This window comes from Stylophora pistillata, chromosome 2, assembly GCF_964205215.1.
Source record: "Stylophora pistillata chromosome 2, jaStyPist1.2, whole genome shotgun sequence".
Lineage (NCBI taxonomy): Eukaryota > Metazoa > Cnidaria > Anthozoa > Scleractinia > Pocilloporidae > Stylophora > Stylophora pistillata.
The window spans coordinates 18,880,175-18,906,723 of record NC_142520.1 but is presented as its reverse complement, the minus strand read 5'-3'; the positions used below and the strand labels follow the sequence as shown (position 1 = coordinate 18,906,723).

Genomic DNA, 26,549 nt, shown 5'->3' with positions numbered 1-26,549 from the left:
GACTCACGTCATACCATGAGGTAAAAAGGTAATAGTTAGCTTGCCATTTGTTTTTCCCTTAAAAATTTAAAAAAAAGGTAATAGATAACTTTCCATTGTTTTCTTCCTGCGCAAGCAACAAAAATGTCTCCTTCCCTGTCCCCCTCCAACTACAGTTCAACCAGTCGGGGGTGGTGAGTGAAAAGTTATTACATGTCATCAAAAAGCGTGGTTACCTAATTGAGCCTGGTGTCTAAGTTCCTTCAGAAAGTTATCCCCCCAAAAAATAGTCCTACTCGTGTAAACGAAAACTCTGTGAAGATTCAAGAGACTTTCTTAGCAAAAATTTGGGAAGCCACCAAGAATATCTTTATTGGAGCATCCTCAAATGCAGCTCTGTGTACGCAGTTGGAGATGTAGGGCTTTGGTTTATTGCCAAGGAAGGGTTTAATCGCCTTGATCAACTGGACCGGATTTGATTTTGCGTTCAGTCGTACTAGCGAGAAACATGTCATACCTACACACTCATTGGAGAGATGTTGAGGTAATGTGTACTTATTGACTGAGTTTGATCGCGCCAGACGGGAAAAATTTGGCTCGAGGTCATTGTAGTGTTTGTAAGGTACACTTCGTGTGCCATACAGAACGTAGGTAAGCAGGTAATGTAAGAGAGGATTGAATCATTAAAGCAGCATGGCAGATGTATAGATTAGATTCGTGTGTATCCATTTCCATCGACTTTAGAACGTGACATCTGGCGACGAGGATAGAAGTTGCAGCTGCCCAGACATGGCGTCAATAAAGATAGACGATTTAACGAGTGTGAAACCATTCGATCCACATGGTGAACCTTCAAGCGTGGGAAGGCGATGGCAGCGTTGGTTGAAAAGCTTCTCAGTTTATGCCGATAGCAAAGGCTTGCTCATCCAAGTGGATAAAGCGGATAATAAAATTCAGAGGAGAGCTTTACTCCTTCATTCGGCCGGCGAAGCTGTTCAGGAAATTTTCGAAACGTTACCTGACACAGGCGAGGCGAAAGATTACGAAAAAGCGGTGAAGGCTTTGAACGACTATTTCATTCCAAAGGTAAATTCGACATACCAAAATCACCTGTTTCGCAGCATGGAACAAGAGGACGGCGAAACCGTGGCTCAGTTCGTTACACGATTGAGACACGTGGTCAAAGACTGTGACTACGGCGACCAAGCTGATAACCAGATTCGTGATCAAGTCTTGCAGCGATGTAAATCACATGAACTACGGAAGAAACTACTGGAAAAAGGTGAGCACTTAACCTTAGAGTTGTTACTTTCGACGGCAGCAAACCACGAGCGAGTTTGGTCACAGCTGGAAAATATGGAAGGCAAAAAGGACGTGAATTTCGTCCGTGACAAGCAAGAAGACAAAGGAAAGGAGTCTGCCAAGCGAGCATGCTACAGATGTGGAAAAGTAGGACATTTTGGAAGAGACCCTGAGTGTCCCGCGAAAGGAAAAACTTGCCATAAGTGCGGAGGAGCTGACCATTTTAGTCCACAGTGTAAAACGAAAACAGCAAAACCTCCCAAACCTAGGCGGGAAGAGAAGACAAAAGGAAGGAAAACAAAGAAGTCAGTCAGGTATGTGAGAAGTGAGAGAGATGAAGATGAATATGCATTTACTGTGAATTCTGCTACATCACCTGAGAAAATAGATGTGACTGTGGGTGGAGTTGTAGTGGCGATGTTGATTGATTCGGGTGCAAGCACCAATGTGATTGACAAAAATCTGTGGTTAAAGTTAAAGCAAGACAAGATTAAGTGTGTGTCGAGAAAGAGTGATAAGAAGCTTTATGCATATGGCAGTAAACAGCCGCTGAACGTTCTAGGAACATTCTCAGCAGAAGCGAGAGTAGAGGGAAAAGAGGCCGAAGCTGAATTTGTTGTTATTAATGGCGAAGGGGCGGCACTGCTTGGAAGAGAAACTGCCATAAAGCTTGGAGTGTTGAAATTAGGAACCCAGATCTGCACTGTGACATGTAGTGAGACAATCATGTCTGATTACAAGGAGATTTTTGAGGGCGTGGGAAAGTTGAAAGATTTCCAAGTTAAGTTGTATGTGAATCCAGATGTACCCCCAGTGGCGCAACCAGTCAGGCGCACCCCATTTAGTCTTCGAGACAAGGTTAAGGAGAAGATTGAAGAATTAATAGCCATGGACATAATTGAACCAGTAGAGGGCCCAACCCCGTGGGTTAGTCCTGTTGTAGTAGTCCCAAAGCAGAATGACGAAATACGCCTTTGTGTAGACATGCGCAGAGCTAACGAAGCCATTATCAGAGAGCGTTATCCCATACCTACAGTGGACGAAGTGCTCCAAAGCCTCAACCAGAGCACAATGTTCAGTAAACTGGATTTAAAATGGGGCTACCACCAGTTAGAACTCCATCCAGATTCCAGAAGCATCACAACGTTCACTACACATTGTGGTCTTTACCAATACAAGCGTCTCATGTTTGGGATAAGTTCAGCTCCAGAAGTATACCAGCACGTCATCCAACAATCACTACAAGGCTGTGAAGGTGTTGCCAACATCTCAGATGACATCATCGTTCATGGGAAGAACACTGAGGAACATGACAGAAGATTGCAGCGAGTTTTGGAAAGGCTGAAAGAGAAGAACCTCACACTGAATGCAGAGAAGTGTAAGTTCCATATGACCCAGATGGTCTTCATGGGACTGGTGCTAAGCAACAATGGTATTGGTCCTACTGAAGACAAGGTAAAGGCGATCATTGATGCAAGAGAACCGCAAAGCGCATCAGAAGTCAGAAGCTTTCTGGGACTGGCAAATTACAATGCCCGTTTCATTCCGGACTTCGCTACAACCGCGGAGCCATTGCGAAAGTTGACCAAAAAGGTGTTCGTTTCGAATTTGGAGAAGAGCAGAAGAATGCATTCAATGAGCTTAAGAGGAGGCTATCAAATGCAGATAATCTTGGCTATTTCGATAAAGATGCCAAGACACTAATCATAGCAGATGCAAGCCCGGTGGGCCTCGGTGCGATCCTCATCCAAGAGCAGCAAGGAAGGAAAAGAGTCATTAGCTACGCAAGTAAGAGTTTAAGCGCGGTGGAAAGGCGTTATTCGCAAACGGAAAAAGAAGCCTTAGCTGTCGTATGGGCATGTGAACGATTCCATGTGTACTTGTACGGCATTGAATTCACACTGTATACTGATCATAAGCCGCTGGAAACAATCTACTCGAGCAGGTCCAAACCGTGTGCACGAATCGAAAGATGGATCCTGCGATTACAGCCATATAAATTCCAAGTCAAATACCTACCTGGCGAGCAGAATATTGCTGACCCATTGTCACGCTTGTTGCATGCGAATGAACAAGCAGAACCATCACCGGCGCACAAGGTGTCGGATGAATTTGTCAGGTTCGTCGCAGCAACGGCCACTCCTCAAGCGATGACAACACGTGAAATTGAAGAAGCCTCATCAGAAGACAGAGAGTTTGTGGAACTGCGCCAGTACATTAAAGATGGGAACTGGAAAGGTGACCAGCATAAGCAGTACGTACCAGTATGTAGCGAACTGTGTGTTATTGGCAAGCTGATCCTTCGTGGTACCAGGATTGTCATACCGAGCAAGCTGAGACCTCGAGTATTGAACCTTGCCCATGAAGGACACCCAGGAATTGTCAGTATGAGGCAGAGGTTGCGATCAAAAGTCTGGTGGCCTGGAATCGACAGGGAAGCCGAGAAGTTTTGCAAAACTTGTTATGGCTGTCAGCTTGTAAGCAGCCCAGCAAACCCAGAGCCAATCAAGTCAACACCATTACCAAGTGGCCCCTGGCAAGATTTGGCCATTGACCTGTTAGGCCCATTACCCTCAGGAGAATCTGTTTTAGTCATCGTTGATTACTTCAGTAGATACTACGAGATAGAAGTCATGCGTTCCACAACGTCAGAAAAAGTCATAGAGTGTTTGGAGAAAATCTTCACCACGCACGGACTACCTCAGTCACTCAGAAGTGACAACGGTCCACAATTCAGATCTGAAGTCTTTGAACAGTATTTAGAGAATAACGGTATAGAACACAGGAAAACCACGCCACTATGGCCACAAGCGAATGGCGAAGTGGAAAGACAAAACAGGTCTCTCCTCAAGAGGATGAAAATAGCTCAAGCTGAGGGGAAAGAATGGAAGACAGAAGTGCGCAAGTACTTGGTAGCATATAGGTCAACCCCTCACACTACCACAGGCGTGAGCCCAGCGGAACTCTTGTTTGGCAGAAAGATGCGTACTAAATTACCCGAACTGAAAGAGGAGAGCACAGAGAGCGAGATGAGAGACAGAGATGGCAAAATGAAAGCCAAAACCAAATGGTATGCAGACAAGAAGAGGAATGCCCACGAGTCTTACCTAGCTCCAGGTGACCAAGTGTTAGTCAAACAGGAGCGTAAAAATAAATTATCAACATCATTTGCTCCTGAGCCTTACGATGTTATCACCAAGACTGGAAACAGTGTTGTTATTGAATCACCAGACGGCATTCAACTAATGCGAAACACAACCCATGTAAAGAAGTATGAGGAGACATCACAGAACCCGGGGGAAACAACTTCAACGCTTGATGTTACTGATCCTGTGGAACCGGAAGCAGAACGAGAAAAACTGAGCAGCCCGGTTGTGACGAGACCGATCAGAGTCAGAAAACCGCCGGAAAGATTTAAAGACTATGTTATGACTTGAGTGTCATTATCGAGGACTATGTTTTGACTTGAGTGCCATTATCAGAAACTTTGTCGTGAGTTAATGTCATCATTGACTGTTACTGTTCATAAGGGGAGGATGAATGATTTTGTGGCTAGCCGTTTTATGAGTTTCAATTGTACTAGGCTTTAAGCGACTCTCCGTTGCGTTGACATCTTAGGATCGTTGTGGCTTTAAATAAAAAAAGGAAGGGATGTAGTGTTTGTAAGGTACACTTCGTGTGCCATACAGAACGTAGGTAAGCAGGTAATGTAAGAGAGGATTGAATCATTAAAGCAGCATGGCAGATGTATAGATTAGATTCGTGTGTATCCATTTCCATCGACTTTAGAACGTGACAGTCATGACTTACGAACCTCGCTGGGTCTTAGGCCAGATATCCGGTCCGTCTGGCCCGGCCATAGTTAGTAGAGGGGGACTGGCCAGTACCCCTCTACTAACTATGGCTCGACCAAACTCAGTCATAAGTAATTTATAATATGAAGTGTTGAAAATTTTGACAATTTTGTTCAACCTTAAATAGGCCCACGTAGGACAGCCAGAAAAAAAATTAACGATGGGTTTTAGTATAAATTTCCAAATGTTTCTTTTGTTAAAGTATTTTTTCTGTACTTATAAGTCTTTGTTAGAAATATGATAATGCAGCCCTTCCTTCATCCCTGCAAAAAAAGATTCGAATGGGGTATAAATGTGTGACACACCAAATGCCCATGCCCTTTTAGTTTGAGAAATGCCAGTGATGGAAGAAAAAATAGTGACTATACAGGTAGAGTTCTCGAAGAAGATACCACTCGATGGACACGGATTGAACCACAACGAAACGAATTTAATAATCCAATATGCCTACCTGCCTTTCCGTGCACCCTTTAAATCATGTAAGACAACATGAAATATACATGACTTACACGAAACATTCTACAGTGACAAATTAGAAATAAGTTTTTATTGACCCCTTACATTATATGTGCAGAAGGTTCATTTGACAGGAGTTAATTATAGTCATAATTTTGATTAATATCATGCACTATTTAGCATTTTGAAGTTCTATGTATGATGAGGTGTAGAATATTCCAGAAATATTTGCTTATTATGCTGATTGACTGAGGCAGATGACATTTTCCTAATCCCAAGGGTACTTTACTGGATCCTGATAAGCTGAGCATGTCATTGGCAATGAGATGGTTTTGCTCATGAAATGGGTTTCTGAGAAAGTTCACTAAGGGACCAACCATTTGACTTTTGAGGAGGGGGGTGGGGGTGGATGATTTCTGGTCATCAAGATTTTCTTTTTTCTAGCAATCTGCTGTGCAGGATATTTTTTTCCGATTTTTTGGTACTCTTTTTCTGTTACATTTGGGCTGCATGTAATTGTTTTCTTCCAACAAGTGCTTGCAGGAAATTTTTTTTTCAAAATCACCCACCCCCTTCAAAAGTTAAATGGTTGGCCTCTAATATGGAGCCATTACTTTTATGTAGAAGGGTTGTGAAGGAGGACATAGGGTAGGATCCTGGAAGGGGTCTTAAACCTTTAATCTTTAATGGGGGTGCTCCTAAAACAGTAAGAACTATACTAGGAGGTATAAATTGAATCTAAAATCTATATTTACAATAATCAAATCCAATTTGAATATAAGAACATCCTAACATAATTTGTAATAAGACTAAATTGTTAAGTTAATTTTAAATTTACACTAAACTAGTTTTCATGTGCATAATAAGCAAAACCTTAAATAGTAAATTGAGTAATAAAAAGTGAATAAATAAGTAAATGATAAATGAATAAATAGACAGATGAATAAAAAAATAAATAACTAAGGAGATAATTAAATAAATAAGGAAATAACAAATAACAAGTGCAGTTGAACCTTGATTAACCAGACTTGTTGGGACTGGACGAAATAATCCAGATAATCAAAGGCCTGAATAATTAAGAATATAAATATTAATGAGGAACAAAAACGTATCAAAGTAAGAAAATGATATTTAATCCTAAAACAAAACATTTACAAAATTGTTTTGTAAAAGATAATTATGGTCTACATCTTCTTCACTGTCCTACTTGAATACCTGACTACACATGTGTAAATAACAATCAAAATTAAAGAAAAATGTTTTTTACATTAGCCTAAAATGTTGAAGTAATTTGTCTTAAAGAAGAATGCTGTGATTTTAAAAAGAATGTGGCTACAGATCTTTATCATGACTAATAAATATTCATAAAAAAATTGGGACCAGAGAAAAAGTCTGAATAATTGAGAATTGACTTAACATGTAATATTGTTCTCAGGGTTTCTCTTATTTTCTCTGTGGTTGAAAGGAGGGGGATGGAAAGTGGGTTACAATCGAGAGTAGAGAGACCCTACCAATACTACCAATAATTGAGTGATCCTATCAAGAATAAGCTACTTGTGCAGAGGACCTTTCTGCAAGTGCACTGACGTTTAACCTGTATGTTTTGTAGGCATGGAGGAAAGAAGGTCTTCCACTGTCAACAACAAGTAATGAAGCTGCCAAAATGTTTGATGCTTCTCTCACACAGGTAAAGATTTATATTGAGGCAGCTATGTTGTAAAGTTCTGCATTAATAATTGTAGTAGACCTTGTTACCCACCCAGATATACTTGTACTAAAATGAATGTTCTGTGCAGTTAGCTATTGTGTCACATTATGCCCACTAAACAAAGATACCAAGTTTTTTATTCTGATCTACCATTGTTTGACTTTGTTACATTGATTATTCATTTTGTTTTCCCAACTGCTATATCTAGTTTTTTGGGCTGATGTTTTGTTTTTAAGGTTGTAGCTCATCTTGAAGATGACAGTGTTGGTGGTCTGCAGAACTCAATAACTAGGATGTTGCAAGCAGATCCTGATTTTGGTAAATTCATTTTCAAGCACAATTTTATTATTATTATTTGAAATAGTCATTCACATGTCATTTGACAGTGTTTGAGACTCAATAAATTTCTATGTTTTAAAGACCTCCCACACAAAATCAAAACAAGAAAGTCGGCCTGCATTTAACCAGCCTCTTCAACAGCCAATTTCTCAATGGGCAATGATAAACTATTCATTCATGTTTAATTAGACTGCATTTTCAAGTGTGAGTTCAATTGTTACAAAACCTAGATAAATTATATATATTTTTTATGATGAGTGGATCATATATTGAAATAGTACACAGTCAAATGAATGTTAGGATTGGCCAACTCTGTACTAGGTCCTTGAAGGGTTATGTTGCTTTGCATGGTCTTGATCTGTGTTTTTATATGAGGTGCAGCCAAAGCCTTGGAAATTCTTTGAAAATTGTATGTCAGCAAAAATTTTTCTTTCCTTAATAGGCAGAGCAGATCATTAATCTATGTGAAAAGAAGGGTGCAGCCAAGTGAGTCTGCAACAAACTAGAAACAACTAACTAGACAACAAAGAAGAGGCAGTTATCATTTTCCATATTGACTTTCGTTACATGAATTTATTTTTTAGAATTAATGATATTTAGGTTCATTCTTAGTTTGGCACAAGAAACCTCCCACATTGATCTGTAGTCTCTGTCTGGATTCATCACATACAGTTGTGGGTCATGTCAATGGCATCCACCTGTCTTTTTGATATGAAGCATTCTGATGCTGCTCCCACATTGATCTGTAGTCTCTGTCTTTGATTCATCACATACAGTTATGGGTCATGTCTTGGCATCCACCTGTCTTTTTGATATGAAGCATTCTGATGCTGCTCCCTTCCATGCTACAAAAACTGAACTTACCCACAGGGAAACACTACATCTCAGTGCTGCAAAAGAGTTGGCTGCTGGGTAAGATACACTGTTTAAGGACATAAGGTTAAGCCCAGCTATGTTAAAGATTATAAAGAGGGGAGAGTGGAAGGACAAAAAGTGAAGTGAACAGTTATAAATCAGATCAGAAAATGTGGGGGAGTCAAATTAATAAGCTCAAAAGCATGCTAAACATGTTTTTCTTGAAAACTAATTCAGAGTTTTTGGTCAAAACTATACTGACAGGGGTTCAGTCTTGTTCAAATCCTCATAGTTGACATATGTCAGAACAAAGAAGTAAGTTTCTAAAGAAATTGTGGTGCTGAGTTGGTGGGGCTAACAAGGTAATTTGTTTGTATCAAATAAGTTAAAGCTGTAAATTTGCCACCATAAAGAGTTGAAAAACCAACATTTTGAGCATTAGCCTTTAGTCAGAGTGAATGGCTAATGCTCAAAACCTCAGCTTTTAACTCTTTATGGTGGCCAATTTACCTCTTCAACTTAGTTGATATAACCAAATTACCATGTCAGAACAACAGTTGCATATTTAGTAGATAAAAGTACCAAGGCTGATTATTTGAGCTTGGGTTACCTCTGGTGAAACGTTTGCAAGTTTTAACTTACCAGGATTTATTGAGGGAGAGAAAAACGAGGGAATTTATTATATGGATCACCTACAGATATTTCTTTAATCAGTAGGAGCATTTGTTAAGTTTTCAAACCTATTTTTGAGGGTTCAGAAACTTTTGGTGGTTGCTGCTTTCAGAGTGTATGATAATACCTTTCTTTTTGCTGTTCAAAGTTGGAAGGGAGTAAGTTAAGGGGTGTAAAAGTTTGGTGAGCCTGTGTGAGTGGTTTTGAGTGGTTTTGAAGGGAGCAAGTTAAGGGGTGTAAAAGTTTGGTCAGCCTGTGTGAGTGGTTCTGAGTGGTTTTAAAGGGAGTAAGTTAAGGGGTGTAAAAGTTTGGTCAGCCTGTGTGAGTGGTTTTGTGGTTTTGAAGGGAGTAAGTTAAGGGGTGTAGAAGTTTGGTCGGCCTGTGCGAGTGGTTTTGAGTGGTTTTGAAGGGAGTAAGTTAAGGGGTGTAAAAGTCTGACCAGCCTGTGTGGGTGGTTTTGAAGGGAGTAAGTTAAGGGGTGTAAAAGTTTGGTCAGCCTGTGTGAGTGGTTTTGAATCAAAGGTTTAATTTAAAGTCCCTGCGATCACATCCATGATGTGAGAACTGGCACATAAACTAAATCAGTCAGTTGTAACCAAAGTTCCTGTTTGCTTGAGCTGAAAATCAATTTCTTTGAGGAGAATTTTTCAGTCAATTTCTATCATCCAATAGCTCCCTTCCCCCTTATCTTTCACTAGTTTTGTCTCGTCTAGTTCCTCGAGTTGGCAAATCTACATGGGCAATCAAATAATTTAAATATATAGTATCTTGTGTTTCATTGTGCCTAATTAACTCTTGCTTTCCATCATGCATATCGACATGAATTAGAGCAGAACTTTTCAGGTGAGTGTTCAAGTATCCCCCCACGTCTTGCTGCTCATGACACCTTTAATTACATTGTTGTAGAAATGTCCCTAAAGCACAAGACATTTGGGATGACATTGTGATGGTGTACCCTACAGACATACTAGCATTGAAGATGCTCTCTGACTACAGTACATTTTATGGTCCCAAGGAGAGGGTCAGAGACAGTGTGGCAAGGGTCTTTCCACATTGGAAGCAAGAAACACCATTATATGGGTACAGTAATGGCTAGTTTTGTAATATTGGCGACATTTAGTAAGTAATTTTAGTAATTTATTTAAGGTCAATTACACAGGGAGTGGTTGCCCAGATCTCCCGAGCCAGAGGGTCATGAGAAAGTGATTGACAGAGAAAATATAAAAAGCATTATGTATATATAATATTAAAAAAAAAGTTATTCGATAATAAATATAATGTATATTGTAATGAGTTGATGCAATTTATAAGTGGTGACCAATGCTGAGAACTTTCCAAAGTGATTAATAGTCATCGTCAAATTTGTTATATAAGTGAATTTCCCTAGTTTCTGCCGCAGATCAGTTTTGTTTGAAATTTATAGCCTGTTGGAATAAAACATGAAATGTTCATTTGGACCATGGTTAAGCATATCAGGACTTTGAAATGGTATGCACCAGAGCGTGTAATGTCGCGAAATCATTTCGGAAAGCCATGGATGGACGCAGGCGCCTCGACCAAATTTTGTCAGTTTGTTAGGTTACTGTATTTTATTACTTATGGAGGTTTCGTCAGTGCGCTACTTAATTTAGAGCTCTGCTATTAGAGCTGCTGATTGTGCCTGCCTTATCTACTCACATATTAAACTCAACTGATGGTACAGTTTACGTATACTTACGTTACATGTATTATACGTACAAAAGCATTTATACATGCATCAACTCAGTACAGGTATCTCTTTGGCTTACATGCCTTTGGTCTGGAAGAAACAAACTTCTACAGAGAGGCAGAGAAACAAGCTCGTAAGGTAAGTTTAAAAAAAAAAAAAGAGTGAAAACTTGGGGGGAGGGGGGGTGGATTCACATTTGGTAATGTCTGTTCACGAGCCAAGTGGCCCATTAGACGGGCGCCTTATCCCGGTTTCCGTAGCATGAAGTGACTAGAAGTATTTCTACTCTCCCTGGATGGGATGTTAGTCCATCGGAGGGTTTCCCCCAAAATGAAATTCTTTGGTACCTAAAGCTGTATTTAAACACTTGGGTGAGGCATTATGATAGTACAGTGTCTTGCCCAAGAACACAACAAATGTCCCAGGCCAGGGTTTAAACCTGGATCACTCGATGCGGAGTCGAGCGCACTAACCATGAGGCCACCGTGATATCACTTTTTCTTAATTTTGTCCAAAACTGCTTCAGTGAAAACAGAAATCAAGGTTGGGGATGTGGTATCAGTAGGAGAATGGGAGGCTGGCGCTATTCTAACGTGCTTGTTTCCTTCGTGACTTTTGACTTCTATTTTGACCTCCCCAGAATGTACTTAAGTGTAATGGAGCTTAATTGGTTAAATAAGTACAAAACAAACAAACAAACAAACAAAAGAAGGCAAAAAAGAAACAACTGAACAGAAAAATTTAAAAAAGAAATAAAACACAAAAGAAGTACAAAAAAACCGACAACTGAGTCGATAATGACATGCAAATTGGCCTTCGAAAAAGAGATTCCAAGGATGACGTCTTGAGCATTAACCGTTCGTCAGAAAGAGAAACGAAAAACAAATGCGCTCAAAGATAACGAAACAAAGCAATGCAGAACAAAAGTGCAACATCAACAACTAAATCAAGAGTGAAGTAACTTCACGACTTATCGTAGGCTCCATATCAATACATTGTTTTCAGCTTTCGTCGCTGTTTTGTGCAAGAGTCTATGGCATCTAATATCTGGGTGTTTATGCACCTTCCTTTTACTGTTAGGGATTGGAATTAATTCCAAAAGACACAGGGGCGACACATGCTTTGGCTCATGTTTTGGAGATGGAAGACCGTCAGGATGAAGGGATTGAATTTATGAGTAAAACCATGGAAAACTGGAAGGTATGTCAGATACATTTTTATTAGACTGCTTCATTTCAAGGCATCAACCACCTTTTTTTTTTAGTACTCAAGTCAGTGTCTGTTCTTTCCACAAATCGTTCCATGTGTACTGCACCGTTACAAGCTGCAGCGACTCGTCTCGGAGGCAGCGCGAAGCGACGATTGTGCCGCTTGTGACATGAATAGGGTTTATTTTAAGTGAAATTCTTGTCTCTGTGACAAGAATTTTGTCGCTGCAGTTGATCTCAAAACCCAAACCTAACCCTAACCCCTCACCCTAATCCTATTCCAGCGACTGATTTTCGTAAATAAACTCCATTGCAAATGTGAAGATTTTTCAATAACCTTAGTGCTTACTGATCAGGACTGGAACACTTAGGTCTAGTGCTTTAAAAAGAAGACACGCCAGAAAGGAATTTTTGCATTTCATTTTATTATTGTTATAATTATTATTATTATTATTATTATTATTATTATCATTATTATTATTATTGTTATCATGTATAAAGAAGCATTTCTTGTTTTGAAGAAGTTTAGAATTGAAAACTGTTCTTATTAGTTATTAACAAGACAGTTTTATCTTGTACATACATAATTTTCAAGAACTACCCTTGTTAGTTGATTTTTCTGATATTATCCTTTTTTCTAGTTTTAATGGGCAAATGAAGATCATTGTTATTTTATGTATTATAATTATTAGTATTACTACTATTACTATTATTATTATTACTATTATTATTATCATTATAATTGTTTTAATTGTTTTATTTTTTTTTAAAGAAGTGTTTATCTCTTCTTCAAAATTTTGGTGCAATAGTAAGAATTGTACGCAGCGACGAGTTCCCTAGTGTATCTCAGCCTTTACGACCTTTGAGTCAGTATTCAGTTCACTACGACTAACAGAGCTTTTTTCTACACCTGCCAGCCTTGTGAGTCATTAACTTGCCACAATTTCTGGCACTGGGCTTTGTATCATATTGAAAAGGTATGCTATCAGTCAACATTTGCTGGTAAAGACCAATCTCAGGTTTGACGTGACACTTTCCAAAGTGAATTATGAATTTTTTTTTCCGATGAAAGTAAAATGCTGATAGAAACAAGAGGTAATCAAAGCAATTGTAAGAAATCTGAGCAGTGAGTTTTTAAATACGTTGCTTCGTAGGAACGATGTGAATATGATCACGTTTTGTATCCACAATTCAGTTGAAGACACAATTATAATGATATTCGGGCACGTGGCCCAGCTAATAATAATAATAATAATAATAATAATAATAATAACGATAATAATAATAGTAATAGTAATAATAATAGTACTAATAATAATAATAATAACAATAATTTTAACCGCAGTTCACACATATGTTTCATATGTTTGTTGTTGTTTGATTTATCATCTACGGGTTTATATCGAATTAATTTGATGGCCTGCTCCCAGTTGGCTTGTTAGCTCAATTGGTAGAGCGCTGCACTAGTATCGCAGAGGTCAGTGGTTCGAGTCCCGTACAGGCCTGAAATTTTTTTCAGGTCTGATTTTCACTATTGCTCAAATAATGCTTTACTGCGAAGGATCGTTCTCATATACGTCTCATAACCGCAGTTCACACATATGTTTCATATGTTTGTTGTTGTTTGATTTATCATCTACGGGTTTATATCGAATTAATTTGATGGCCTGCTCCCAGTTGGCTTGTTAGCTCAATTGGTAGAGCGCTGCACTAGTATCGCAGAGGTCAGTGGTTCGAGTCCCGTACAGGCCTGAAATTTTTTTCAGGTCTGATTTTCACTATTGCTCAAATAGTGCTTTACTGCGAAGGATCGTTCTCATATACGTCTCATAACCGCAGTTCACACATATGTTTCATATGTTTGTTGTTGTTTGATTTATCATCTACGGGTTTATATCGAATTAATTTGATGGCCTGCTCCCAGTTGGCTTGTTAGCTCAATTGGTAGAGCGCTGCACTAGTATCGCAGAGGTCAGTGGTTCGAGTCCCGTACAGGCCTGAAATTTTTTTCAGGTCTGATTTTCACTATTGCTCAAATAGTGCTTTACTGCGAAGGATCGTTCTCATATACGTCTCATAACCGCAGTTCACACATATGTTTCATATGTTTGTTGTTGAACAATAATTTTATTCACCATAATCACAAAAATTAGAACAAAAAATTATGATAAAATGCTTGAAAATCGAAAAAAATGTGTTAAAATGTCTAATAAAAATGTAAGAAAAACTAGAGGATATACACTGATAGCGATATTTCACTCTAACCATCAAAAATATTTACAAACAAATTAAGATAAAATCCTTAAAAAATCGAAAAATACATGAAAATATTGACTAACAAATTATCTAAAAAAAAGAAACTAGCTATCAAATGGCAGTCTCTGAACTTTCAATATCTAGGTCTACATTAGTAAAATCCAATTTAGGCCTTCTAATTGTTCTGAATCCTCTTAGGCAGATTAGGGCAGATCTTAATGATGCAAACGAAGTTTTTGCCCTGATCCAGGAAATTGTCTTTGAATAGTGTTCTCCTTTCTTGTCTGCAATGAGTTCTGCAAGGCGACTGTGATATCTCAAACATTCTTGGCCCATCCCACCATTCGAAGTAAACACAAGCGGCGTAAATGAACCCTGTTCGATGTCTAGAACACGTCTTGAGTAGGGACGCTTCTTCTCATTCTCATGCATGCGGTAAATCTGCTGCTGTTTCAGATTTCTGTACGATTCAGCGTTTGGATGACAAAGTCGAATATCGAAAAATGCAGATCGATTGTGTTCCCAGAAACCACGAGCATGAATGTCTAGCCTTGCATCTTGCACTATGTTGGAACCACTATTTAATTTCTCTCCTGTCGTGTCTTGGAGTTGGGGCTCGATTTCCACATCTTTGCAGACAATTCCTAAAAGCTCAGCTTCTAAGTCTCTAAGTTCGTTGGGGCGCTCTATAATAAAGCCACCCTTTTTGCAGACCATTAAAAAAAATAAAAAGACATAATAAAAAAATAATTTACACTGCTAATCGCCGTCGCAAAGTACAGCAACGACGCAGCTAAGCCATTGTGCTCCTTATTCAGCTTAAGTGTGTACCGACAACTGTCAAATGTATCAAAACTATGTGACACCAAAATCCCTCAAAACAGGCAGGTTAAAAAGATAAGAGAACAGAAACTTGTACCCCCTGAAGTGGTTTCATCCGCAATTCTTTTTGTGTTTAATTTTTTTACGTTATGAATTTAACCGTGTAATTCCTCATCCCCCTAGGGAGAGTACGAAGCAGCCCTGGATATCTACGACTCGGAGGTAACTTTACATGTGAATAGCTCATTTCCGAATTACCCTTTGCCTCATTTTCAAAACGAGTCCTGGTGCTCATCTTTTCATATGATAATAAGTTTTCATTCACATGCAAATTAAACTCATTTTCACAGGAATGGTTGAGCACTAGGCCTCCTTTTGAAAAAGAGGCCAAGGGTAATTCGGAAATGGGCTAGTGACCTTTTACGTCATGACATCCTTATGTGTGCGTGACGACTTTCATTTTCTTATTCACAGATGTTACCAAGATTTAAGGCTAGTAACGTTTTTCCTTTGACGGATGGATCATCTTTGTTGTATCGAGTGCAACTGGAAGGTTGGTTAATTTATTTGCCGCTGAAGTCCTGTCTGGTACTTAAAACTATTATTGTCTATTATTATCCAACTGTGCTTCGCAGAGTACAAATAACGCGCGAAACGCCTACAAATATCATGCGATATTTATACTCCAGAAATATCCCCGAAATTCGCTCGCACTCAAATACCAATTTGGCGTGTTGGATAATAAATCTCTTAGTAGACTTTTTGTTGGGTAGTATTGCTGAGTATTTTTCCTCGTTGTTTGTATTTTGACTTGCCTTACATGCTCTTCCAAATCCGGCACAACTCGTTAAAAATACTCAGCGACACTACACACCAAAATGTCTAATAAGATATGTTTAGCCTCCCGGTTAGCTCAATGGGTAGAGCGCTGGACTGTTGTGCGGGAGGTCGAGGGTTCGAGCCCCGGCCGGACCATCACTCAAGGTCTTAAAATAACTGAGAAGAATATGCTTCCTTTCTGTAACATCAAGAAATGGTTAGATATTCTAGTCTTCTCGGATAGGGAGGAATAAATGGAGGTCCCGTCTCCTGCAGGGTTAGGGGTAGGAGACGTTAATTTCCCACGCACGAGATTACTGTGTGATGGATGTCCTCCCCTGGGGTGGGTTGGGTGGGTGCTTACAGGGCCGTTCTGAAAACCACTTCTGTGAGAACGCACCCTGTCTAAAGATTATTATCTATCTTATCTATTTATCACCACTTCTAAATCTCATTTATCGGTGTGCCATTACCTTTTCAACCCTTCTCCTCTGTAGTTTATAAAAATGTGTCAATGGGGAATTAATATCTCTAATGTTAGTAATAGTAAAGGCTGATAGTTTCTAAAGAAACTGTTTGGGGCTGCGTTGGTGGGGGTAAGGAAATAATTTGAATATATCAACAAAGTTGAAATGGTAAATTGGCCACCGTTACCATTACAAAAGCTGACGTTTCGAGCGCTAGCCCTTCGTCGGAGCGAATAGAGGAATTGTGGGTTGTGTTTGCTTTTAAACACGAAGGCGCGCTAAATAAGGGAGTCTTCCCTGGGAAGACCTAGACTCATTTGTCACTCACCGTTGACGTGTGCGGGTCAAATTTAAATGCTGGTAGACGAACAAAAGGAGCTAATGAGATATCTATTGTTTACTTCCACCAGCATGGTGGCATGAGGTAAAGTGCAAAACACTGACTTCGATCTCAAATTTACCGCCACAAATAAAGAGAAAGGAAATACAAATCTCAAAAATTCTTGTATTGTGATGAAGACATAAAACAATTTAGAGGAATGCGCCCGCTGTTCACTGCTTTGGAGTAGCTGTAGCTCAAGCTGACTTGACTCTAAGAGTTCTACATCACACGAGGGTAGATTGATAAATGGTCCAGTGGGACCCAAGGCTCCTTTTATAGCGCGCCTTCGTGTTTAAAGGCAGAAAATGGAGCTACGTTATTGGTGGGAACATGGCAACGAGAAAAACACGAATAAATTAGTGGAATGAAAAGCGTTCGTTGATACCTGTGGGATTTAGACTGCCGGTTTGAAAGATGAGCTTGTGTTCAAGAGTTTTACCGCTTTCCGTGCTACCTAAGTGTAAGGGAAGACCGCAGATTGCCATATGTTGCTTAGAATGATTAGGTAAATTAAAAATGTCTAGCGACTGGTTTCGATGTGTCCTTGTCATTCTTTTCCACGTCGCGAAGGTGTTCTCGGAATCGGTCACCTAGTATTCTGCCTGTTTTGCCGATGTAAATCTTTTTGCAATAAGTGCAAGTTGTGCTATAGATTACATTGGCGGAGGTGCCAATTTACCATTTCAACTTTGTCGATATATTCAAATTAGTAGTAGTAGTAACCCGAGTGACCGATAACTGCAGGCGTTTGTTCAACATAAGACACTTAATCATGTAACTTTTTAGGTATCCTTGTCTGGATGTAGTGGTATTGTTTGTTGTTTGGAGTAGTATTCTTTAATTATTTTAAGACATAGGTCTATTGCTTTCATTTCTGTAACTTGTTTTAGTTTTTAAATTGATGAGGGTATTGTGTTTGAGTAAGATCTGCGTCGTGCACTTCAGTTGCCCTGCAACAGAAACATTATACCTTATGGTTTTTATAGACGTGATGTAAGGTACGAAATGCTGTTAGGCACTGTCTACAGGCATCTCCTACCTTTTTATAAATTTGAAATGTTTTGCAATTGTTTCTGGAAGCAAGGAACACAACAAACGAAATGAATAATATTAAAGAAACGGAAGGACGATCAAGTGTTGTTTTTGCAGGAGTCGATGTTGATGACAGGTGGCAACAACTTTGTCAGTATTGGGAAAGCCACGCCGAAGAGCATTTTCTGGTAAGTGGACTGAATAAGAGAGCCAGCGCTGTTGCTTTGTTTTTTCATATGATGACAACTGAAAGTAACGCAATTCTTTTTATGGTGTCTGAAGGCATTCAATGACAGTCACATGCTTATGGTCACACTTGGTGCAAAGAATGAGGCTTTGACGATGAAGCTGTTGGATTCCTTGAGAAAATTTGTGAGGTATGGGTTCTATTTTCATTGATGGCTAAAGGGATTCTGAAAGCTGTTCGCTACGATCAGAAAGTAGTCTCCCATTCTAGAAGCTGTGAAAAGTGTCCTGAAGAGTTCGAATTATATTTACCCTGGCACTCCGTAAGAGGCCTGGATAGGAATTTGGGCTTTGTTAAAAAATTGGAAAAGTTTAGCAGAGGGTCAACTGAAGATTCGCCCAAAAGCAAGCCTAACAGCGGTGCATTTGATGTCTCCACTTTAGGGAAGGCTCAGGCCCCAACTGTGAAATATCACGTGTAGTGGGTCTCGCAATCTGCGAGGCATTTGTGGAAGCTGATAAAGTGGGTTTGTAATTATCATTTATCAGAGTAAATATTTTATTTTGCGTGAAATCATGTGAAAACGCGTATTCACCTTATTTTTCTTAGGGAAACTTCGACAAGGCTGTGACTATTTTGAAACCTCTTCGTTATAAAGTGGATCTTGTAGGTTCAAGTAGAGCTCAGGTGAGGGTTACTAATCTCTTCACTCATTGTGTAGATCAGTCACCCCTAAGAGGGACAAACATTTGATTTCTCCCGACATTATCGTCCCTCAATTAAACATTAAGGTCGAGAGAGTAAAGGAAATGATCGCGAACCCAAGAAGCTCTTAATCGAAAAAACAATCCCCTTGTAAGCACCATAGGAAATATACTTAGAAAAAAAAAATGGAAAACTTGCATACTGATATTAGGGTGTAAAGGGTAAAACTGAATTATGAGAATGTTTTTTGTGTCTGTAAACGTTTAGAGAGACTCGAAATAGTCTATCACCAAAACCTTGAAAATAAAATATGGTTTTCTTTTTGTAACGTGATCAAAAAAAAAAAAAAAAAAAAAAAAAGAAGAAAGAAAAATAAATGAGCTGACCGGTCATTGGTAATTTTTTTTTTATTTACTCAAGTATCTCATGACTGTTCACACTTAGACGCGAGCCAAGGAAGGGGTCGAATACATTAAATCGAGGCTTAATTGAAGCTTCATAAAGTCGAGGCTTTCTTTGCATGAGTTTCTTCCGGATATGTTTTCTAATTAAGCTCGCGTTTCTGTCCTTGTCTTTGTTACAGCGAGATGTGTACGAGTTGTTCTTGATAAATGCTGCCATGCACTCACAGCGAAAAGAGGATCACCAACTTGCCAGGTATTCATAGTACTTGTTCAACTAATTTATCAGCTGTTTTATAATTGAGAAGTGACATGTCGTTATGTATATCAAAACAGGAGAAAGTATTTTACCGGTTTCCAAGACCATGGACAGATTCCAAAATGCCTATGACAAATCTCCAGGCCTGTCTTTCGTTTGTGTTTGTTCAAATTGGTACCAGAAACGATCCGATATCCAAGCACCTGTCTCGACTTAAACGCTTTGATCACTTATTTAAGACGTTCCTGATTGTCGATGAAATTCTCTTTAACAATAGCATAGGAAATGTAGAGAGCACAGTGTGGAGAAAATGCATACTGATGTTCGGTCAGAAAGGGTTGATTATTGTCATAATTATAGATAGCTTTCTCATTGAGTGTCGTAAAGCCAAAACCAAAGCAATCCTTACAACCAGTCGTGGCAAGGAAAATATCACGGGAAACCAAGGAGACCTCGAAGTAAAAACAAGAGAACTGGTTGAAGCGCGGGGAAACCGCGTGTAAAGGGCCGAGATGCCTATAATCATCTCATATCTAACAAGCGCGAGGGGAATAATTGTGTTTTCAAAAATGCCCCTAACTATAGATACATCTTCCTAACTTTAATTTGTATGAACGAATGGAAGGTTTCAATATACAAATACACTTTAACTCGCGTATGGTTTAGTGGCTCATGACCTATGATGGCTAAGCCAATGAAAACTCTTGAATTGCGGCATCCAATTCTCCAGTTTTTAATAATTATAATTTTTATAATGATAATGATAATGATAATGATTAATAGTTTATGTTGTTTACTCTTCGTGTGTCTGCTTTTTTTATTCTATTTTTCCCCAGGTGTCTTATCGCCGAAAAGAAAGCAAAAAAGGATAAAGCTCCGTTGACGGACAGACTGATGGCACAAGCTCTTGCTCTTCAATTGGAATAGGTTGCGAATGGTTGTGTACGGAAATATGGATTTTAAGCTCACCTCGCCAATACTTACGTTATACGAAACACAACAGAAAGAAACTGTTAATAAAATAACTTTTGACGCCAGCATTTGATAGCGCCTTGCAGCCAGGTTAGTCCAGTTGGATCTTCTCGACACGCTATGACCTAAAGGCTTTTTCTTCACGAAAAGTTAACCAAAAAAGAAGAACCGATTCATAGGCGAATTGACACGGGATTAGGTCGTGAATACAATTTGAGAGTGCCACGCAGTGTTCCACCACATCCTCTTTTGAAAGTGTCAAGAATAAACGTATTTTGTCAGTGTTAGCTCTAGAAAAATTAAGTAAAGTATTGCGATTTCATTATTCAACTTTACTAAGTAGAGTATAAATAACGGGCGAATAGAGTAAAAATATGCCATGATTTTTTCATAGGTCGTTCTTCTGCGCCTTCTCCGTTTCCCTGTCTGCCTCGCTTTTCCCGAGTTAGAAGAAATGCTTATACAGTAGAGGAATAAGATATTAAATAAGTTATCAGACGTATTCGTAGATCAGAACTGCCATGAAAGCTGACGTGTGGGTGTGGTCGGCTCGAAGTGAGCCTATCTGGAAAAAAGTGACCGATTCCGAGAACACCTTCGCGACGTGGAGAGGAATGACAAGGAAACATCGAAACCAGTCGCTAGACATTTAAATTTACCTAATCATTCTAAGCAACATATTGCAATTTGCAGTAAATGGTTTGAACCCGGGGGTAACATGTGAAGGTGTAGTCTGATCGTCCGGGTGAGTGTAGTCCTGAGAAGGACTGTTGTCGGTGGTAGTGACTGACGTTTCGACAACCTGTGCGGAAGTCATCATCAGAGTCAAGTGAATGACTGACAACAATCATTCACTTGACTCTGATGATGACTTCCGCACAGGCTGTCGAAACGTCAGTTACTACCACCGACAACAGTCCTCAGGACTACACTCACCCGGACGATCAGACTACACCTTCACATATTGCAATTTGCGGTCTTTCCTTACACTTAGTTAGCACGGAATGCCGTAAAACTCTTGACAAAAGCTCATCTTGCAAACCGGCAGTCTAAATCCCACAGGTATCAATGAACGCTTTTCATTCCACTATTTTATTCGTGTTTTTCTCGTTGCTATGTTCCCACCGATCACGTAACTCCATTTTCTGCCTTTAAAAGCACACACAACCCACAACTCCTCTATTCGCTCCGACGAAGGGCTAACGCTCGAAACGTCAGCTTTTATAATCGTAACGGTGGCCAATTTACCATTTCAACTTTGTCGATATATTGAAACTATCTGGAAAAAGCCCTCGGGCTCCGCTTCTGGCACAGCTCTGGCGCATTTGCTCAGTGAAAGCGTTAATTGTATATGAGAACTTAAACCTGAAACAAAGCATAAATTATCAAATAAGTTGCGTTTTTCTGTGAATTGCGAGTTTCTTTTTCTTCTCGAAGAAATAAAGGAGATGTTGTTATGATAATAGTGCGATGTTTTCGTGTAGTCGTCCAGCGCGCGCCCTTATTAATGAACAGAAGTATTTCAAGCCTTGTATTGTGGAGGTTTAAATGGGTACCGGCAAATTTCATGAAAATTTCCTGGTCACTTCATGCTACAGAAACCGGAGTTAAGCACCGGCCTGATGGCTCGTAAAGAGTCTTTACCTTGCCTTTGAAATTGAATAAGTGTTCGCAAATCTCTTATGCAAGGAGTGTAAAACAGTGAAAAAACAAACAAACAAAAAAACAGAAACAATACGCTATTTGTAAGGTAAAAAGATGAAATCTGTACTCGACCTAGCCGCAGCTTGTCCCAGTTTCCTCAGCGAAAGCGAAGCTACTAGGTGTAACACTACTCCCCTCTAACAAATCTTGCAAGGTTACCCATCTATCAGGCCCCCCTCCTCTTAATTCAGGGGGGGGGGGGAGTCTGTAAGTGGGAGAATCAAAAGGAAAATGTTTGGCTAGAGGTCTGGACGTGCGGCCCGACTAGTGAGAATTACATAATTAGCGTTTTGCTTAATTGTTTTTTGTTTTTTGTTTTTACTATTTTATTCCCTGCATAAGAGAATTGCGCACATGTATTCATTTTCGCGATTTCAAAATGAGGCCTGAAATATTTCTGTTTGTTACTGTAACTGTAATCTACTATATTCAATTCTGTCAGTCTTTGAAATGAATTTGAAACATTTGAGTGGGACAGTCTTACTGGCGCCCTTTTTGAGTTATTTTCCAGTGTAAGAGCATTTTCCTGGTCATACACTAGTGTCACTGAAAATCAGGTACTGTGAATTCCTTCCTCTTGTAGCAAGTGAACATGTCACTCATAATGCGTCCTATTTAGCGTACTTTTGATCAGCTAAGTGAGCGTGCGAACAAAACTTCGTGCCAACTCCGTGACGTAGCAGCCGATGATTGACTGCAGTCGTTAATCCATATTCATCAGAAGTTTAGAATTTTCAGCAAACCACGTTGTCCGTTGTGCTGAAGATCAATTTGCCCTCTGGAATGAAGAAGAAGAAGCTGGGCCTGAATGTGAAGAAGAGCAACGAAAGCAATCTTATGTTACCGCAACAGCAGGTGAGCATTATTATTATCTTTGGAAGATATCGCTTCGAGCTCATTCGGAAACTTAAGCGTGTCGTATTATCTCATTTAAATGACGTGACACGAGATGGTTGTTTCATTTGAGTGGTTCTTCGACTCTAAACTCGACGAATTTTGGTGTTGGCTTCGAGAAAAGTAAAACTCTTGATTATAAAGTATTTTAACACAAACTCTCAAAATAAGATGTTTTGCAGGTTAAATCTTTTAGGGGCTTAACTTTTTGTTGTTGGAATGCTGCCACGTGGAGGTGTGATGACTCTTCTTCTTAGTTGTCTTAATTTGCCTTATTGTAAATGACATTTGGAGAGGCCTTGATGCCATTCGTTTTTTTAACTATGTTAAAAAGCAAAACAACTGCGCAGAACTTTAATTTTTAGTTTCCGCCTTCATGGAAAGTAAGCATTGCCTGATTACATTCACATTTATATTTTTCAGGAGGAACAATAATGTCAAAAGAAGGAAAGAACAAAGATTCTGGTCAAGAGAAGATTGAATTCTTGCTGCAAAGATAACAACTTTGAAATTATTGAGTAATAGTAAAAAAAATGGTGGCTAGTAATTTGTCTAACTTTTGTACGTAGTGTTCATTCTTTCACTAATTTCCTTCAGTACTGGACTGGATAAAACAGAATACATTTTAAGTGACCCCGGACCGTTATGCAGATATTCAGCAATCATTTAATTTTTTTTTTAATTGCCAGCCATTATGTTGTGCAATTCGTCTGTAATAAATTTGGCCACAAATTGACCAATTACCTAAAGTTTGTAAGTTAATTTTTTCTTTTTAACCTGTGTCCTGTGTTGCATTCGAGAATTGGCGGCTTTAAAGATTTATTACCCCAAAAAGCATCATGGCAAGCTGTATAGGCTTACAAAAAAATTGGATCTAAATCGATCGCACTCGTGGATATGAATTTAATATTTCGGATTGGCCTCTTTAAAACTTGCCACTGTGCTTTTGGTAAGAAACTTCCAAGAATCATCTTGTGCAAAGTCTAAAAAGGTGAAGAGAAAGATATAATCAACTTAGAGTTTCTTTTGAAAGAAAAGCAATGGAATTTCTTGGCTTTTTTGAGAGGAAAAGAAAACTTGTCGATCACTCCTTTTTTTTTTTTTTTTTTTTTTTTTTTTTAGCACTACATGCTGTTTAATGTTTCTTGGCGGGAGTTTTTGTAAGAAAACACTTGTTAAATTTTTTGCCGAAAATGTTATAAAGGGAAACTTTGTGCAAATTGCTCCAAATTTTCCCGCCAAAAGTCTTAGTATATTCACAAACACATTTTCATGACACCTTTTTATCTTTATTTCATTTAGAGTTACTTTATTTATTAACTTGTGATTAGAGGGAATATAAAGGAAATAAAAAACTGTTGAGTATTCAAATTTATTAAATTGCTTACTCATAGAGTAGAAGTGTTTAACAAGAAGACAACAAGTATTCAGCTTATTGGCAATCGGTATATACATATTTATTAAAACTGACTAGATCACTGGATAATGCAATTCAAGAATTTTTATTGGCTTAGCCATTATGGTACATCAGCCAATATACTATAATCTACAAAAATGGTAAGCGTAAGTGTCAGCTTAAAATTAAACAGGAGCTAAGAATTTAATAAAATTTAATAATTTGATTTAACGTTTTTAATAAAACAATTATTCCACTCGCGCTTGTTGGATATGAGATGATTATAGCCAACGAGGCGCGTAGCGCCTCGTTGGCTATAATCATCTCATATCCAACAAGTGCGAGAGGAATAATTGTTAAATATTTTTTTTTTAATGGCGCATGAGTATTTTGTGCTTCGTATTTTTCCCTAAGTCTTTTGACGGGAAAATTGCCCACACTTAAACAGATGTTACTTACAGAATAAATGAAGGAAAAAATTAACGCATACGCAACGTAAGCTTGAAAAGTTTTTAGATTAAACACCCCTTCACAAGAAATGAAACGAGGAAAACCACGAAATGAAAATTTCAGTCATCGGGTGAATGAACCTTAGCTCTACCCCGTAATATTGGTGAAAGAAATACGCTGCATTTGTTTTGCATACTTCAGAAGTGAAAGTCTTTCACTTTGATCATCGTCTTTCTTTTGACTTACGCTTGAAGTAGCCGGGCTATTTACCAGTCGGCTGTCAAAAAGATAAAAAGTGATGAAAACAAAAGTTAACAAGCGCAATAGATATTGAACCTTGCTTTCTCATGCGATAACTAATAATCCAGTATTGGTTTGTCGCAGGAACTCGAATTTTGTAATTTTGAACGAGCAAAAAATCGTCTTGACATCTTTAAGTAATTGTAACAATACATATACGAATGAACGTAACCTGGATTCAACGATAAATGCAATACGATCTCTGATTAATATTAAAATTAATTCGACGAGTTTTGTTGTGCTAATGTCGTCGAAATGACTTTGTGTTAGATTTAAGATCTAATCTTTTTGTCTTTTTTTGTTTCGGGCCGTAATTAGACTTTTTCACTAGAAACGCGAAGATGAAAGTTTAAGATTCACTTTGTCTATTAAAATGCTCGCTATCAGTTCCTTTGAGATTAGAATGGAGTTCACATTCAGTAATTTCGTAAATTTAGTTTCTTCTTTTTTGAATTATTTCGCCAGTGCATTCGCAAAGTCCTTAACAGGACGACTTTGTTCAAATTTTTCACGAGAAAGCCAAGGAAAAAAAAAAAAGATAACTTACAGAATCGATATGTTTTGCAAGTTTCTTTCTGTAACGAACCCCATATAAAACTATAAATGGAAATAAAAGCATGTAAATACCTGCACGTGAAAATCTCGAGAGTTGTTGGATATTCGAATAACAATGGAAAAAAGTAAGGCTAAGCAGCGTTGTTATACATGAAAAGCTGCAAACTACTCCTTAGACGAGATGTATTTTTTGAAATTATCCTCCGATATATAGCTTTGGTAAAAGGATATGGACTGAAGCAATCTATATTTTTATTGATTTATTCATAGCCACCATCTTTGAATTAACTAACTTGGACTAAATAATTTTTTATGTCCTTCCGATTTTAATTAACGCATTTGGACAAATCATGATCCGGAAATTTTGATTGAGGTGATAGTAAATACTTGACAGTTTCCGTTCCTTGGTGAATAAGTGCTACCGACAAAGCAAAATTAATCGACTCCGAAAAGTATTTCCTCAAACAACGACTTCCCCGTTCAGTTTTTTTTCTGCATAAACTATTTTTAAATAAAGGCTGATAGTTTCTGAAGAAACTGTTTGGGGCTGCGTCGGTGGGGGTAACGAAATAATTTCAATATATCAACAAAGCTGAAATGGTAAATTGGCCACCGTTACGATTATAAAAGCTGACGTTTCGAGCGTTAGCCCTTCGTCGGAGCGAATAGAGGAATTGTGGGTTGTGTGTGCTTTTAAACACGAAGGCGCGCTATAAAACGAGCCTTAGGTCCCACTAGACCATTTTTCAATCAATCGTCGTGTGATGTAGAACTCTTAGAGTCAAGTCATCTTGAGCTACAGCTACTCCAAAGCAGTGAAGAGCGGCGCACTCCTCAAAATTGTTTTATGTCTTCATCACAATACAA

The 26,549-nt window shown here is 38.7% G+C and overlaps 2 protein-coding genes and 1 non-coding gene across 4 annotated transcripts in view; 2 read left to right on the top strand and 1 right to left on the bottom strand.

Annotated features, from left to right (window-relative positions):
- LOC111339894 (uncharacterized) overlaps positions 1–26,549 on the top strand; it is a 449,109-nt gene that overhangs the window by 88,120 nt on the left and 334,440 nt on the right. The window lies entirely within an intron of this gene.
- On the top strand, positions 249–20,670 carry LOC148737566 (tetratricopeptide repeat protein 38-like). Of its 2 annotated transcripts, XM_088747954.1 has the most exons (16): positions 249–523; positions 7,201–7,278; positions 7,536–7,617; positions 8,415–8,550; positions 10,072–10,245; positions 10,936–11,011; positions 11,954–12,073; positions 12,999–13,058; positions 15,343–15,381; positions 15,634–15,712; positions 17,977–18,047; positions 18,142–18,236; positions 18,490–18,568; positions 18,656–18,733; positions 19,335–19,408; positions 20,248–20,670. In XM_088747954.1, exons 1-16 carry the CDS (start codon positions 488–490, stop codon positions 20,336–20,338), a joined length of 1,368 nt encoding a protein of 455 aa, XP_088604080.1. In that variant the 5' UTR covers positions 249–487; the 3' UTR covers positions 20,339–20,670. The 2 variants fall into 2 exon arrangements, with proteins under 2 accessions (XP_088604080.1, XP_088604081.1); XM_088747955.1 differs by lacking the exon at positions 12,999–13,058.
- On the bottom strand, positions 14,449–15,054 carry LOC148737567 (uncharacterized). Its single transcript, XM_088747826.1, has one exon. It carries the CDS (start codon positions 15,052–15,054, stop codon positions 14,449–14,451), a length of 606 nt encoding a protein of 201 aa, XP_088603952.1.